This window comes from Ochlerotatus camptorhynchus, unplaced genomic scaffold (assembly GCF_037179485.1).
Source record: "Ochlerotatus camptorhynchus isolate MF236.1 unplaced genomic scaffold, CSIRO-AGI_Acam_v1.1 ptg000182l, whole genome shotgun sequence".
Lineage (NCBI taxonomy): Eukaryota > Metazoa > Arthropoda > Insecta > Diptera > Culicidae > Ochlerotatus > Ochlerotatus camptorhynchus.
The window spans coordinates 2,670,746-2,689,651 of NW_027040672.1; the positions used below are offsets into that span (position 1 = coordinate 2,670,746).

Genomic DNA, 18,906 nt, shown 5'->3' on the forward strand with positions numbered 1-18,906 from the left:
GTGTTAGCAAGTGCCATCGCATTTTGAAGCAAAAAAAAAAAGTTAATTATTGTAGAAAACATTGCCTTGGGGAAGAAATATTTTCATCTTAAATTGTAACATGTGGATAAGGTGAATGATGTCATGGCAATAAAAAGATTAATTGGCGCACAGTTGAAATTTAAATTAAAGGATAACAGTCCTGCGGTGATTTATTATAGTGAATTGAAGTATTTTATTCAGTGCGTGATGTGTCTTGCAGCTTACAAAATGAAGAGTTGATAGCAAAGAAACCAGAGTGAATGACGTAGTTGCGAACGGCGAAACGTTCTATTTTTAACAACTTTCAACACAAATATACTTTTCCAGATTTGTGTCAGAACGTATAAATAACTCTTCGAATAAATGACGTCACTCGTCAATTTATATATATAAACAGCGCGTGAAACACAAATCACAGATACTTCTTTTTTTGAAATTTGTTGCAGCTAAGAAATGAGTGAAATGTTCACGGTGGACGAATAGCAACCAATAGAAGTTTAACTATCAAGTATGTCTGGTCCACCAAATATTAACAACGGCGCTTCAGGAGGTAGTGGTCGGGGATGGCTTCGTACACCACCGCCAACTTATTTTCGATCACCATCACCTTGGGTACCTCCTGGATCAGCACCTGCCACGAGACAACAGCCTCCGTCGACAACCGGTGGCTTTGAACCACAGGCTTTTGCACGGTACAATGCATCGCCTACATACCTACCTCAACCTGTCTATAGATATGAATCTGTAGAGACTAGTGAAACTCAAAACCAAAGAGCGACAAGTATCAGATGCACCAATGGTGCTTTGCAAAATGAGACACAGAATCAGAATCTGCACAGCGTTCGAACAACTCCAATACCGGAACGTCACATCAATGAGACGAGTTCTATTACTCAACAAACACAGTTGAGGAATACCTCTTATACACACCAATATTCCGGCTCGATACCATCTGCAGTCAAAAATGTAATGCTACCACCGCAACGGATGTATTCTGCGACACCAACTCATCAACTGGAATCCAACTTCCAACGACCGCAATCAAGAGGACAGCCTGTTCGCTACCCTACACCGTCTTTTTCATACCAATCTATCTCCGACAATTCATACAGCAATCAACCGCAATACGTAATCTATGATTGTACTGGAGAAGCTGGCCCATCAACCGCTGAAATCATAGCGAACCAGTCTCAAGATTACGTAGATGAAAAATTGGCAGAATATCAAGCTACAATACATTTATTGCAAGGTAGGTAAATTTAATCAACTGTATATAAATTAACGTATGGTCACAGACAAACAGACGTAACTCTTTGAAAAACTTGTTCTTGAAAACATAGTATCTCAAAACATATATTTAACCTCAGTAGCGACATCTCTCTGGCTTCTCGCGGAAAACAAGCTTGCTCGCTAACTCGTAAACAATATTGCATAAAAGTTCTATAGAATATATAGAAACGTCAAAGTGATTCGATGCCAGCGCTGCGGCGAGTAGTTCGCGGAACTGATAATATTCAAATCAATTCAAAACAATGCATGAACGAAGATACACAATGAAGAGTTACGTCTGGTTGTCTGTGGTATGGTATAAGTAACACTATTGAACCATTATGTGAATAAGGGTTACGTTGAAACTCCTTTAAAACATACATACTTACCTTTTACCTATCATAAAATTGAGTAATGCAAAAATACGAAACAATAAATTTTCACAGTACATTTCTAGAGCAACATGTAAAAAAGGCGTTCAAGGATTAAGACACATTCATGCAAACTATCTACAGCATCTGGTAGAGGAAGTTTTTGGATTCTATTGGATGGTGAAGTTAGATATGCATGGGTGTATTGTGATTCGTGTGAAATCGACGTTTATACAAAGTAATTGTTTCCATTATCATACCTTTTTCACAGTTTCTAGTTTTTTGACCGGGGCAAACACCCATAATTAATATGTTTATATCTTAGATCATATTTTTTGCGTATAGCAAAAAAAAAACAAAAAAAGCAACTGTCTGAAATACCTTGCCACAGTAAAAAAATCTTCAAAAGACGTATTTGTAATTTGCTCAACAATTTTCTTAGAATGAGCCAGACATTTCTTCAGATATTTTAAAATAGTTAGGAAACTTAAAAAAAATATTCAAAAAAATTGAAGATATCGTGTTTTTTAAGCAAAATTTATGCAAACTGTGTTTTTTAAACATTATTTGATGATAAAAAATATAATATGTAAATCTGCCCGTAAGTGAAGACGTGGTTAATATGCCAGAAACAAAATTCTGAGTAAAAAATGATTTAAATTATTTAAGCGAACCACCAATTGAATGTTGAAAACATCGTGTATAAAGCCATAATAATTTATGGAAGTGCCAATGGAAGCTATGTCGAGTACTTTACTATGTCGTTGTTTTTTTTTTCGTTAATTTATTTGATAAGGCTCAACCGAATTAACTTTAAAGAGGATTCTTGTTCACTATACAATACATCTTAAAACTATAGTCAAAAGGTACAACACAATAAACATATTATCTTCCGCTATCCAATAAGTCTCCTCCACCAGAACGGGAGCCGCTTCCAGTGGTTTCATTGTATGGCAGATTCACCAATGAGGGTCAGAGCGCTTCCATTGCAGCAATGGACGCAAAACATGGTCATCACTCACACACTCATCACGAAACGGTTGCTTTCCAAAGTCGACGACGCATCGACCGAAAGAACTGCTGATGAAGAACAATGAGGAGGACCACACAATGGTTGCTGCCGAGTAAACAGACGATCGCGTGACACACATTGAGAGTGGTTTGCTTCTGTCGACAGCCGAGATAACACTGGCTATGTCGTTGTGATTAATATATTCGAGGAATTTGCTCCCAAAAATTGAATATTAGACAATATTTCATTAATATGGCATATTTTTTCGATTTTTCTATCCGCAACCCTCAAAATTCCGTTTTTCTGCAATCTTTTACTGTAAGGTCATGGATACAAATCATACCTACCACGTGATGCTGTTTTTGGCGATTTGACATAAGTGGCATAATAGCCATTTCTTTGTTTATGAGCAGAAATATTGTTCGTGTGACGGTTATTTTCGGTTAACTGACTAATCGTTGGATCAGGTTTTTTGACATAAGAACGGTCAATATCAAATTATATCTCACGTAAGAAAATGTAAACCCCCCTTGACTCCGTTGTTAGCACATGTAAAAATGTTGATACCCCCCTAATTTGGCCTAATGTTTTTCGACTTAATTCCCCATCCCTAACCAAACCAAGCCAATAGCAAACGAAACACTCGTTATTGTAATTACTCAATCTTCTTTAAAATCCCTCCGTGTAGACAACCGTCCACACACATTTTTTGAATTTTGAATAGACACTTGACACTCGGCACTGAGTCCCTTCCCCCTTGAGTGTCTACGTGGTTTATGATCATCCCCAAAGGTATCTCACAAACAAAAAAAAATACATTACTTTGCAAGAAAAAAACTGACAGATGTCGCCCCGCCCCGCCGGTATGGAGATTTTCGAAAAATCGGTAATTTTTCTTCAAAAATTGCTTCTTGCGGTACATTTTGTACATTTTAATAATAGCCATATAATTCAGAAATAACGTGTCGAAAAAATTGCACCAGTATTGATATTTTATATTAAAAATGAATTTCGCATTACATTTTTAAGTCGATTTTCCATACGACCGAATGCGGTTCGCCCTCTGCTGGTGAGTACTATCAGAAGCAGCATGAAACACCTAATCAATCTTGTTTAATTTATTGAAATACTTAAGTAACTGTGGTAACACAGTAACAAACAGCAATAAATACACTTAGATTTCGATTTTGGCATCACGTACAGTGTATCTCAATATTGATCGTACAGCAGTACTTAAATTTTAGAAAAACGGCTTTAAAAGGCAGCTGACTCAGTATACGTTTATCAAATATTGGCTCAGTATTGAGCATATTTGGTTGAGTTAATAAAAAGTTAGAACAAATTATAAGGTAAACGCCTTTTTCATTAAAAACATTATTTTCTTAAAATAAAATGAGGATGAGTTGAATATTTTTATTCTACAAACAACTTTGTATTCATTCCTTTATTTAACGTCGGTCTCTGTTCCATAATCTAGTGCCAATCACCGACGGACATCGATTGTTATCCATTGACGGCAATCGAATGTGCAGGAAGGCAGCTTCCACGGCTGCATAGGATATCGCACCCATTCAAACACACATGGGCCGGGACCAACGACTTCAATTTCCCTCCGAAGGAAGACGTGACCAGTAATTTTTATGCCTCAGAATTTGGGATTTTTGAGGGGATTAATCATGAAACTCATATCTCCAACAATGGAACAGGTCTTGTCCATCAACTTTGCTCAAGACATCATTATTTTAAATGCATGTTTTCATGGTACTATCAATTAAGAGCGTTGAAATAGAGTTTTATACCCAGGCTTGCTTCCACTCATTTGCAATAAAAAATTGTTTTCTGGAATAATGAAATCATAAGATGATATAATGATATGTTGTATTTGCAAGTAACAAGAAGCAGGTGAAAAGTGTGTGTTTGACTCATAAAACCTGTCAATTTCGCTTTCAGAGCGTCACAATCAGCGATCTTATGATTCGTGACCGTTCATTCAGAGTGAGCGCTCACGAATCGTAAAATCGCTGTTTGTGACGCACTGAAAGCAATATTGACAGATTTTATGTGTCAAATACATACTTCACGACCCCTTCTTTTAACCTTCAATTACTAATAACCATTATAACATCTAATGATTTCATAATTCCGAAAAACAATTTTTTATAGCAAGTGAGTGGTGATTACACATATGTGCTTTGGTTACATCCGGCCATGATCCGGGTACCCCTGGGGATGTGACCAGTTCATGACTATGACCAAAACCCATCATGCGACACATCAAATTACCTCAGAATTTAGAAATAAGACCAACGGCAGCCATACCGAGTGCTTAGGATCACATTGGTCATATCCGATCATGTTCCGGGACCCCCGAGGAAGTGGCAATAGATTCATTCAGTGCACTTCTTTTGTTTTTGAGAAGAATGTATGTATATTTTCATATAATGCGTAGCATTTGAACTAAATTATCTATCGTATGATAGATTCGTTCACGTCGAAATCATTGATATAGGATTTGATGTTTCTGGTCGGATATGGGTGCTTGGTAGAGTGATGCAAAATTTGAAATTTTCGCTCCACAATACTTAAACGATTTCAAATCGGATCCTGACTAACCTCTCAAAATTTGAACCCATTTGGTGAGAAACTGAGATGGCACAAACGATTTGAAGTTTGTATGGGAATTGCTATGGTAAAACCATGATTTTTGTTCATGTCTATCTAATAATTCACCATATCGGTCTGCTTCAAAAACTTTCAACTGTACTTGTTGGAAATTTTTGATTAAATGCAAGGATCGAAAGTTATCAATGGTTCAATGCGCTGATGTCTTATGATCATGCTCAATCAACTGCTCAGCAGGCAACATTGGTGTTTCTGGGGCGTTGAATAGGACACAAAAATCATGGCTACTATGTCACGCTGCAAAATACAGTGTTGCCTACAGAGCAGCTGGTTGATCATGTCATAAGTTTACCAATCTCTTAAATAATTAATAACTTTTTCCTGTCTCGTTTTACTTAGAAACAATCTTTAGCAAAGCTGAGAAAATTTTCTATAAGAATGGCTATCGAACTGTTCCGCAGCTCAATATGGAAAAAAGACTAGAAGGCAATGAACAAAAAGTTGAGATTTCCCATAGTAATTTACATGTATACTTCAAATGGCTTGTGCGAAGTCTGTTTCTAACCAAATGAGTTGTAACTTTGGGAGGCTAATCACGACCCGATTTGAAACCATTTAAGCACTGTGGAGCGAAAAAGTCAAATTTTGCATCAGTCTACTGCTTGGTCGATAGGTCGGAAATGGGTTCTTACGCCAAAGTAGTTCCCTACCCTAGCTACTATCTGCTATTTCTAGGTAAATGACGCTTCTTTTGCAAGAATTTATCCGGCTTTCAACTTAGTGTCTCTTAAATAAAGTTTAAAAAAAAAATTCAACTTAGTGTTCTTGAAGTACATCCACAGTTACTAATTGAGCCTGTTACATGCCTGAATTTGTATATTGGTTGGCAACAAATCAAGATTTGGGGATGATTTCCAACATGCCCGCAGACCATTACTTCATCTTCTCGGATAGTCTCAGTTCGATCGAGGCTATTCGGTCGATGAAACAAGGTAGGCACTCATCTTATTTACTTTCAAAGGTAAGGGTGCAGATGAGTGTGCTGGTACATTGCTCAATCCCAGGCAATGAGAAGGCGGACTCTCTCGCAAAGGTGGGCGCGCAGGAAGGCGAATTTTATGACAGGCAAATTTCACACGATGAATTTTACCATTTAGTGCGTCAGAGTACCCTTTCGAGTTGGCAAACCGATTGGGAGAATGGAAATCTTGGACGGTGGTTACATTCAATTATTCAATTATTCCAATTATTCGTGACTTCATTCGCGTGATGAGTAGACTTATTTCCAACCACTACTCGCTAGATGCTCATCTCAATAGAATAAACCTCGTGGACAGCAACATCTTTCGGTGTGGAAACGGTTACGATGACATCGATCACGCAGTTTGGCAATGTACGGATAATGACGACTTTTGAATACCAGAGAGCGACTTTTGAATACCCTCGAGGCCCAAGGAAGACAACCCTATGTTCCTATCAGATACATGTTGGGAACTCGCGATATCTGCTATATGCAGTCGGTTTATGAGTTTCTTCAAATGTCTAGTATAAGAATTTAATTCCTTTGTCTTTTGTTTCTCTTTAATAGTTTTTGTTTGTCTTGTCCCCCCGTCTCGATGAGTCTCATCGTCGCCCACTGGTCACCATAGCCGGTCGAACTCCAGACGAAACTAGAACCGCACTACCATTCATACTGGCGACATCGCTCTGATGAGACAACGAAACCTTACCCCCAAGCTCTTCCCCTGATCCTATCCTTCGACAATGTACCTCTCTAACCTCGAGTAAGCCGCGAGTATTCGGCCCAACTCCTACTAGACATAGAATTAAGTGAACTTTTGTTACAAACAAAGAACAATGAACTATCGGCTCCGTAAAGCTAACGCAATTGAGCCTTCCAAATAAACGAACTAGTTGAAAAAACAAATCCTAATCACAACCAAATTCGTTCAAATTTGGCATTCGAGAGCAATAAAGAGCAGGAACTTTCCATATGAACTTGACCCACCCATGTGGAGTGTCGTAACGATTTCCAATTTGTTTGGAAGTTTCTCGTCGATGGCGATGCGCTGGTCGGTCAACAACTTTTCGCTTTTTACATTCTTTACTATACTGGGTGTTACATTAAGAAATAGAAAATAAGACACGTTATGAAAATGGGGGTGTTTTCATACGCTTATTTCTCCAAATATGTCATGCATCATGTCGTTCGACGGGGAATTTCTCCAGCAATGTGTTGGCATATCGTACAAATAGTGAAAAAAAAATAAACAACTTAGACATTTAACGAAAATCGGAAGCATCACATTTTCCCATCCATTTGCTTAGACCACAAGGTATCTGTCCTAACAGAGACATCAAATAGTTGGTACCAAGTTGGTTTCTGTGATTGGGAATGTGGAAAAGTTTTGATCTGAGTCTTCGCCGCGTTGATACATATCTTCTACTCAGACAGGACATCCAAGCCTCTGTAAAAAAAAAACTTTGAAACATCCTGGGGGCTGAAAGTTTCCTTAATAAAGAAACAACGACAACATCAAAGCCTTTCTGGAGTTTGGTAGTAAGAGCTCTGATGACTCTTTCCATATAGACGATGGATGTGTCATCTGCAAACAGAGACAAAGTTCCACCATCAGGGAGAGCAGGAATGTCGGAGGTGAACAGGTTGAACAGGATGGGATCAAGGATACTTATTTGTGGAACGCCAATGTTGAAGGCATCAGAGACATAATTTTGGATGATCTTCAAGAAGAAAATTGGAAGACCAAATCGTTGTACACGAGATCATCACGCCAGACATTATCGAACTCTCCATAGAAGATGTTTTAGAGACAGCCTTGTTCCGTCTGAGAATATTTGTTACTGGAGTCAGTTGATGAACAGTTGACTGACCTTTTTTAAAACCAAACTGCTCGTCAAGTAATATATTAACAAACCTTGAAATTACAGGCCTTCTTTCTGCCCTTACTGTTCATATCGATTCTATTTTGTAAGTAGCTTGTTAAAACAATTGTCTGAAAAGTAATAAAAGTAACAAACTTGTCTAAATTTATTGATGAGGGTTTTAGTAGAATAATTGTATATCTTCCTTTTAATTCTACTTCTATTGTGTTATTTTCACTTTCACTATTTAATTTTCACTGATTCCCTTTCGCTATTTACGTTCACTATTCCTTTTAAAAATATACTATACGTTCTACATGCAAACTTCTTCAGTGTCTAACGGGTGTTCAATAAAAAATTAGAATTTTTTTCAGTGAAATAGCTAGTAAAAAAATGTTTTTTTTTTCAACGAATTCAGTATTTTTTATTAAAAACATAATGTTTATTCTTCAAAAAAACGTCAATAAATATTGGAGAAGGGGCCCTGGTCAGCCGTACGACGCAACTTAGTCGCGATGCTCTCACAAGAGCGCTGGACGGCACTGAAATCATTCTCATTTTTTATTGAACACCCGTTAGTCATAGTCTATGATTAGACACTGAAGAAGTTTGCAAGTAGTAAACGAAATACGTATCTGTTATAGTTTTTTTTTTAAAGTGATAGTGAAAGTAAATAGCGAAAGTGAATTAGTGAAAGTGAAAGTGATACAATAGTAGTAGAATTAAAAGGAAGATCAACGTAATAAGGTATAACAAACTTGTCTTGATTACAGATCTTAGTAACAGCATTACACATTGACAGCATTAGTGCCTAATCATTCTTTTTAACTCTGCAGCAATACATTTGACGTATACCAGATAAAACAACAAGCAGCCACAGGACCACCATTTAAAAAAAATATAGAATTAAAATTACATTACTTTGACTATATGTTTAGTATTACTTCTGCGTGAAGTCAACAATTAACATAGTTGAAGATGCTAATTTCAAATAACAGACTAAAGTGGTAATTTTTATACGATAGATGAGGAGATGAAAGTATAGAATTGATATTTCCGTTTAGAGTACGGCAGTGTGAAAATTGCATATAGCAGTAGAAAGCGAGCTAGACAACTTTTAGGAAGGTACAAATCAGTTTTATCATCTCTCTTTACCAAACTCCCCTTTTGGAGAGGGATGGTGAGGGGTGTCCCTCCATAACAAAATCGAACTGGTTTCAGTTACAGATATAAATTCCCTCTAGAGTTTACAGTTGCTTCACAGCGATATAAATGTGGAAAAGCTCAGGCTTCCAAAGAGGTGGAGGTGGTTCGCCTTTTTGTCCACCTAAAATATTCATAAGTATTACAAGCAATCAAGAGTTAATGAACAATCAACAAAGCATCCTATTACACTAGCAACCCCGCAATCTGATGCTATCATAATTTTCAGCAATGTTAGGAATGCTCACGAACGCCCAACATTTGCCAGAAAACTTACTACTAACTCAAGGTATCTCCCAAATAAGCTTCAAAATTGCATTGTTTTTATCAAATGTTAAATTCAGTCCTCTATATCCGTAATACGCGCGCGAGGCTGACGCGAAAAGAGAAAGACGATTAAACGTCGAAAAGGTCATACATTTACACGATCTCTAATGTAAATTTGTATGATATATGACGCTTCATTTATGTGCATCGTAAATTTACACAACTTTTTTTTAGCTTTGTAGATGATTCGGAAACTTCATTTAAAATATAAGGGCCTTTCATAAATAATTAGACAATTTAAATGGAATCGGGGCTAATTACAAATTACGTCCCCACGGTAACTGAAAAAAAAACACGAGTGCTGACCCGGTTTATTCTGCCTCTACAGTTATTTAGCTCTAATTCTTTGCACCTATAGCTACGATAGTGTTTCTGTAATAGTAACTGTAATTAGTAACTACCGCAACTATAGGATCTTAATTTGAGTCAATGACACATAAGTTTTAAATTAATACAAATAAACCGAAATTCTATAATTTTCTATCATCATTGATCATAATTGATATGTTCATTTATAATTTGCCAAAAATATTTTACAAACTGAACAATATTTGCTCAAACAATATGAACTAATTTCCTATTTTGGGTCTTGAACTGAACTAGGAGATTCTAGAAAAAAACATGATATTTATTTACGGAATTAAGCACCCTAATGTGACATGTATACTTACTTCTCGCTAATTTGTTATACCTGATACATTACCGATCGCCAAATCGAATGAGTAATATCTAAAAATACATTTCACTTAGGTGTGAATGAGTACAAACAAATACTAAAAATAAACAAGTGTCTAGCGATAAATCTAGGTCAAATCATCAAACTAGTTTGGTTCTATTTCTATGAATGAAATGGATTGTAAACAAAACATACTATTACAACGCCTAAACGTCATATTGGAAGCTCTCTCATTTCTCTCTTTCTACCTATAGTTGAAGGTCGTCAAGTTCCTATCTTAAACAGTGTTAGTGAACATTCGGCGATTCCGGTTGATTGTGTTTACGTCTACCTACTTGTGTTTATGTTTGTCACATGTTATGCACCAGCTACATAAAACAGACGCATGCGCAAGGTGTGCTTAATTGAATGCTATAAACGAAACGTGAACGTAATGTTTTCAGTTGTAAAGAACACCAAATTTACTGCAATGATCCTCAATTTGAGAGTGCATTTGTAATACAGACTACCACTGCTGTGCGAATGAAAGAGTAATTAAAACGTCAATTATTATGATGACACACTACAATGATAATATTGTGATAATTTCATTGAAATTTTAGGACTTTCATGGTTCACTAAATGTTATTATCTTACATGAACAACTGGTGTTAATAAATTAACAAGTTCAATTTAAAAATGGATTGGTTAATATATGACAGATTTTTTTATAAACTGGATGCAACACACTTGTTGGTATAAACGAGCATATATACAACCGTATACTTTCAGACAAACTTGCTCACTCACAACCTCGCTGATACTGAATGTTCAGTTCTGTGTTGGCATTCAATAGTGCTTCACGCGTCGTTATTCCGCGAGTAAACTGAAACCTGTTGCTGCTACATATAATGCGTCGTTGTTGAAGATTTGTTTTCTGTAGAGCATGATGTCATAGCTCTCACGTTATTGATTTTATACAGTGTAGTAATGAACTAAGGCAGCCGATAAATACATTTATGAAATGAAAAGGTCGTACTTGTCGTGTAGAGTGATTTACAAAAGTGAAGCTTAACGGATTCAGATGCTACCAATATCGTTTTTTCATCGTTAGCAATTCGAGACATGTGATCGGAATTCATTTCAAAGCACAGAGTGCGACAAGCATTCCATATGAATTAGCATATACCAGTGAAACGAAGACGGGTTTGCATATGAAATGAATTGATAATTCGGCAGCATTATCAGCGCAAGGTCTTTTCGCATAACCCGGCATAACTCGCTAAAATGAGCTCAGAAGCCGGTTCTAGTGACCATGACGCAAAGCGTCGTAAAATATCTCAAAGCGTTATTTTGAGAAAAACAACTAAAGAAACAAAAAATCAGAATGAAGACGATAAAGACGCTACGAATGTAACCTACCATTATGAAGAAAATGTTCAACATTATGAGGAAACATTTGTTCGTGAAAATGTTGGATACCGGCAATCTAAGAATGTCGGCAGTATCGAACAAACCAATAGTTCCTGGTATGATGCTTATCGTGCTCGTGTAGTTAAACATTTAGGAGATGCTAACCGGCATTATGGAACATCTGAATATGATGTTCACATTTTGGAAAAACGAGGTAAGCGAAGGCCCTCATCTATTATGCATCAAAGATTCATCAGTATTGAAAGATTTAATATATTGCAAATTGTCAAAAATGTAGAGTATATTTTATTTTGCTTTGCGCGATGATTATATCTAAAGAAGATTGATGAAGAATTTGTAGATTTCCTACATAACGATGAAGCGCGATGTGAGAAGATGGATATATGTAGATGCGTGAAATGTAAACCGATTTTTCGTAGATTGATTGGCTTGCGTGAGATTTTTCTAGCATCTTAGAATTGAGATTCAAATGTGTCGCCTCCGATGTCCGTAGTTCGTTTTGTCGAAGGTCATTTCACCGATTTCAATTATGACCTCTTCTATGAATCATTGAGTTGATGATGTTCAAAATATGAAAAAAATATGAAAGTTAAACCCCGCAAGCTCTCAATCAATAAGTGGAAGTACTTGAAAGAACACAAGTTGGGGTAGGCGTAAACTAGTGTAAGAGCGTCAAATCCGGGAAGAAAAAGAATGTATGTAGTAGCTACACATGGATAAAATCACAGTCTCGTAAATTGGCAAAAGATTGCATTTCCAACCAACTCTAAAAGTGGTGTGTTTTGGAACTACGTGCTATTTACGTGTAGAATTGACGTGAGGGTTATTTTGAGTGCTGAAAAATCTTGTAGAGAGCTGCTGAGCAGATCTGTTTGTTTTTTGTAAAGCGAATTCGTGATTCTTCGATTATTTGTGTTGGGGGCCGCTGATAGCCTAGCTTGAAAGGCACGGTATTACCAAGCCGGAGGCAGTGGGTGCGATCTTCCAGGATGGACATTTTATCGACTTCCCTGGGCATAGAGTATCATTGTGCTTGCCACAGAATATTCAAATTCATGCATTAGTTAGAACACTTAGTTGAGAACCATAAAAACGGTCGCTACAGAAGCGCAAAAAACCTTTAAGATGAATAAGTCGTTACTAGGAAATACATATATGTAAACTGCAATTTCTGAATACATGTGCGAATCTGCTAAAAAATATCACGTTTGAGATTATCATTTTCATGGTACCAAAAAATAATTCCAACCCAAAACTCATGAAAACCAGTCATGCTCATTAGGGTGAGTCAACTTTAAATCCTCGTGTTCCCATTGATTTTTTGATCTGTATTGAGGTCTAAAACAAATGTACAAATTTCAAACGAATTTAATTATGATCTGGATTTTCGAGAGAGCTTTAAAGTTTAGACCAATGCTTATTAATGAAATAAACTCTAATTAATCCACCTAAAATTTACCCATAAGCGTTGATCAATTTATTATGTTACGCTCTATAGGGGGAAGGAGTGGCTATAAATTTCTGTGATAGGCATAGATAGATGATAGATAGGCAGGAAAAACGTGTCGAAACGGGGTTTTAAAATTTTCCTCAATTTCCCGTGACATAATTAATCCGTGGCCATAAGAAACAGCTTTTAGGATGAAACCGTCTTTAATAAAGAAACAAGCAAACATTCGTAGTCCGCAGCCCCAATTTAAGATTGCATATAACACCAAAAAAAAAAGATTAATCTTTTTTGCATGTTTGAATTCACGACTTGATTGTTGATTGTTGTTGTTGATGAGAACTTCTATTATGCAATCTGGCGAGTTCAAAAGTTTGGGCAATTAAAATCCTATCGCCTGTTTTTAAGCCTCAATTACATTTATTTTTTTAGCTCATACGATCGCCAAGAGACAGGACAATTGCTTCGAACTTCTACCCAAAAGAAAATGCTCTGAGATTACCATATTTGGGGCGATCAATTTATTATGCCCCTTCCGCCCTTTCGTGACGTTTTTCCTATACCTAATGCATTGCTTGTCACAAAATCATAAACCCCCTCCCCCTTAGAGCGTGACATAATATGTGCGTTCACTTGCGCAGTTTTTAGAAAATTCTTTTAGAAAATCATGTATTTTTTTAATGTCATGTGACATATATATGTCTCTGTACTCCAAGAATAATAGCATTAACCTGGAAAAGATTGGATTGATCAGTACTATCGAGCAAAAATGATAAAAGTATTATTTTGAACGATTGTGTTGTACACTTTCCGGGGGTATCTAGAGTTCACGTTTTTGTTCATATCTCCGAATTTCGGGATTAAATTAAATAGTGTTCAATGGGCGTCAGAAACACACAAAATGGAATTTGTTTTACTCAAATCGGTTCAGACATCGCCGAGAAATCGAGTGAGTTACACACACACTAAATTTCACACACTTATGTCATGAGTCATGAGCAAAACTAGCCTAAGGCTAAAAATCCCAAAAATGAAATTAAAAAACACTTCCATTGGTATATGACACTTGATCCTCCGGGTCTCGGATCCAAAATGCATATAACCGATCCAAGACATGTTTTGATGTAACACGGCAACTGTCCCAGGCTACAGGTTCCCCCGGGACATCCGTATGATCTCAAAACGGCCAATATGAATCCAGAATCTTCAGAACTTGTTGAATGAAAAGAAAATTTAAATATATCATCATAGGAGATCATATTTAGTGTTTAGAATCGCACTCGCCACACTCAGACTCGTTGTCGTGACCAGAACCTGACAAACGACGCAATATGAGCATTAAAAACGGAAATATTGGCAAAAACTTTATGCTAAATGACGCTGCTAATTATTCCTATTTATGCGCCTTGGGCTACTTGCCATATTTGAAACTTGTTAATCATCACCAACCCCCATCCTTTTCATTCTTTACAATGTAAGAGAGCGAAACAGAAAGGTGGGTTAAAAGTTCAAAATCTCCCTTATTATCCATGATTTACCGGTCCTGCGTATGGTAGTAATTCTGTGTGCAATGCTATGTAGCAATGTAGGTTTCGATTTATTTTGTTTCCATGACATTGTTTGCACAGGAATTACCATCGTTGACTCCCACGATCAATGTTAGTTCGAAATAAGACATACCGTTGAATAGTTCTGGAGTACGTTTCTGTCCGTCTTATGGATTGGAGTTACATAACAAACATCAAAAGGTTTCAATTTGTACATGTACGACGCTAGAAATCAATATCTGTCATATTTTCTTAAACTAAAATTTTACTTTTCTTCCATTTTACAGATGAACAAGAACGCGTACAAAAGAAAACTTTCGTTAACTGGATAAACTCTTTTCTTTCCAAGGTATGTTGGTTCACATTTAATCGATAAATTATAAAGCAAATAAAAAATTTCATTATCTAATAACTCATATTGATAAAAAAAATACAATTTTATCAAATTAACTCACTGGTAAACCTAGTACTCAAATTATTTTTCAATTTTGGTACTGATTTTACATTAATGTATTTTTTTCATGGGCTCCCATGAACGATCGATTTTCCATCACCATGACTAAGGGATTGTTTGCGTAAATGGTGATGTGGAAAATTATTGGACGTCCATAAGACAGTACAGGTATCGGTAGATTTTTTATGATGCAGATTGTGCTTGAGTGCATTGAATGCTATTGAGTCTAGATCTAGCCACTAGCCACTAATCCAACAAACAATGAGATGTTGCAAGATCAATTCGTCTGATTAAACACTTAATGATTGCAGTGGCAGTTTATCAGCTGCGCAATCAATTCAAAATTAAATGATTACAATGTATTGAAATGCCTGATATTGACTGCACAGCAGATAAATTCCCGTTAGTACCTGGGTACAGTTTAAACATAATAATCAGCCCTAATGAGTCGTATGCCTGCACTATATAGCCGATAGGTGAATGAACACTATGAGCAGTTAATGCCCCTAATGTCAGCCTAAATGTCCCTAATATTGGTCCCATACATAAAATTCGAAGGAAAGAACGTTTTGACATTTTTTTTACTAGCAACCTAAAATATCCATTTGTATTGTCAAGATGACGCATTGTTCTAAGAAAAAAATAAGAATAGGAGATTTTTATCGATGGGCTTAATCTTCATTTCATTTTCATTCATTTCATCTTCATTTCTGCTATTTGATTTTTTTTGTATATTCAATAAAATCGTGATTTCGACATGATACTAAGGCCTTTCTAGAAAATGCTATGTAGAGGAAATGGCCCTAATGTGGGCCTGTGGATCTAAGATTGGGCTTATCGCTAAAAATCTGCTATTTACCAATTTTATCTAGATGAACGCGTCATTGGGACGGTACTAATGGATATATTTGGTCTCTTTTGAAAATTTAGTCGATTGCTGATGAATTTATGTATGGGCCCAAATTAGGGGAATTTAGGTCGACATTACATCCAAAGATTTTTTTCGCCTCAGGAAAATCTCAACAACCTCGGCTGGACTCACTGTTCATTCTAGGATTTTCTTGGTGCTGTAGTTTGTTAGGGTAAATTATGGCTTCGGCACCCATTGACTGTTTTCGGCAATCGAAATTGAAACATTAATTTCACTGTATTTTCCCATCAAAACTCTTCACTGAATGTATTCAACCGATTCCTTACTCTTTCAGCTTCAATCTTATTACTATTTTACGACTGAGCAATCCTGTTATGCCAGATTTTTCTTTAAATGAAATATACACACTACAAAATACGGCTGATTTCGAGTTGCCGATAATAGAACAGCTGGTTAACACGTAGTTCAAATGGAAATGGTGCCGAAGAAAAAGAGACTGCCGGCAATAGTCACACTCACCTGAGAAGTTTGGAGCGTTGTAAAAACGTGTTCAACCCGTTTTGATCAATTCTGTCGATTGGAATTGATAGAACAGCAAGCAGCAGATAAATGTCAATAAACAAACCCGTCATATGCGTGTGTGACGCTGAGAAATTGTCAATAGAAGTCCGGATGCTGCTTAGATTGACGAGAATACGTAAATTCCCCTAGTTACATTCTCGGTTCTGGATGTATGCTGGATTGATTGATTTGAATTCTTTATTATAGAGACTCTCAGGCATTTGCTGGTTCGTCTCTGTGTATGCTGGATCTTAATCAATGCAGGGTATATTTTCGTGTTCCGTGTTTTTATTTTGTTGGTAAGATACACTTCGTGGTACCTGGTACAGTCCTTGGCCTGTCATGAATGCTACCAAAAGTGATCTTTACTTAAAATATCCCGCACGCAGCCTCCCAGGCTGATCTGGTGGTACAGGTACAGAGGACTTTCTGTTCACACATGTTAATCTGTCAGGTGGCCCGAGCAATTGGTATAGCCCGAGAGTAGAAGTCGCACGTGTTCTCGAAAGCGTCCTTATTAGTCCTATTAACGGGCTTGATGGTTACTTGGGCATGTTTCGTGTTACGTTTTCACCATTTTGTGTTTTTAGGGGCTGTAGGTGTGGTGAACGTCATTGTAGTTTTTGTTTCGTGTCGCGTTGTCGAATTATCTTAAGATTCTTAGTGTGGAATTATTTGTTGCCTTCTCGATTCCTGTTGTATCTGTGTCGGCATAAATGGTGGATATTGCTGGATTTGTTTTCGTGTTCAATGTATCTTTCATGTTCATTCCTTAATATGAAAGCTAGTAGAACTTGCTGGTCTCTCCAGTTTTTGAAATCTGCCCGTTTGCCTTTAGGTGCCTATTCGTAAGAATGTTCGTTTTTCGCATTCCAAGCCCACCATGAGCATTTGACCCAATTATTTACTACACGTAGAGGAATCTCATCCCTACCTAGTACCTACTGCCCGACCGTCGGGTCTTCCCGTTCATTACCAGTGATGTCACGTTGTATGCTTTGTGTTTTGCATTGCGACATAGTTGATTGCATAGATCTGTTGAGCACGCTGGCTGAATCGGATACGATGGCTTTTCGAGAGGGACCTGATTTACTGATGGCCGACCCAAATTCCCCGATCCTCACTTTGCCTCTACCGTTCTAGAAAATTACCGGGTAATCTCGAAGTTTTTTACCACTTACAATTGTGTGTTGCAATTAATTTAGCTGAAATTCAGTAAAACATTTTGATTGAGTGTGTAGTCGTTGACTCGATGTACAGTTAGAGTGGCCCGAAATCGATCCTGGAATTAAGAGATGAACTAGCCTATGGCTAAAAATCTCTATAATAAAGAAGAAAAAAAAAAAAAAAAAGATCCTGGAATTTCAAACCCATCGTCTATCACCAGTTCGAGTGTGGTGAAGTGTGGTCCAAATCCTGACAAAATTCTGTCAAGCTGTCGATCGTCTAGGATTTTTTTTAAATCTTTATTTTAGAGATTTCTAGCCTAAGGCTAGTTTATCTCTAATCGTCTAGGAGGTTGTCGGCTCACAGAAGATGAGCCGTAAAATTGCAACAAGACAGAGGTCTTCTTTGAATATTACGTAGTGTAAATTTCTGTTCAATATGATGCACATAAATGGAGCGTCACATATCATATACGTTTACATTATATATCATGTAAAGTTATGACACATTTCATGCAATGTAGAAATATTGTATACAAAAGCCCATCTTTGTAAACAACATTGTTTGCAAGTTACTCGGTTGCGTGAAATGAAATACAAGTCTACGTGAATGAATGTTTACATCACAATTAAAATTCAGAATTTTTATCTGTGTATGCTTGCAGCACTTGAGTTTTTGGGTAGGTTAGATACACACGTTTTGCACAAACAATGCGTCTAATGTAATTTTACTAAATTGTTGCTGTGAGTAAACCTCCTGCAACGAGAACGGTCGGCTGACGATCGACGGTGTTTCCTGGTTAGGGATGGCTAACGGCTATAGTTTCCATGAGGTTGACATCGAAACAAATTCTGAATTCTACTGGTGATATAAACATCCATGCATGTAAACTTCCTTTTCATGTAAACTAACTATTTGTAAGGAATGTTGCTAACAAAGATGGATGGTTGCATACAATATTTGGAATATTTCAATAAATGTCTTACAAATTTACACAATCTATAAAGTAAACATGAATGATATATAACGCTCCATTTGCAAGTATCATGTAGTTTGACAATT

The 18,906-nt window shown here is 36.8% G+C and overlaps 1 protein-coding gene across 1 annotated transcript in view; it reads left to right on the forward strand.

Moving 5' to 3' along the window:
* LOC135702015 (muscle-specific protein 300 kDa-like) overlaps positions 1-18,906 on the forward strand; it is a 43,110-nt gene that overhangs the window by 720 nt on the left and 23,484 nt on the right. Inside the window, exons 2-3 of the mRNA XM_065222963.1 lie at positions 468-1,270; positions 15,079-15,140. Coding sequence (XP_065079035.1) covers positions 532-1,270; positions 15,079-15,140 — 801 coding nt within the window. The 5' untranslated portion in view covers positions 468-531. The remainder of the gene's footprint in view (positions 1-467; positions 1,271-15,078; positions 15,141-18,906) is intronic.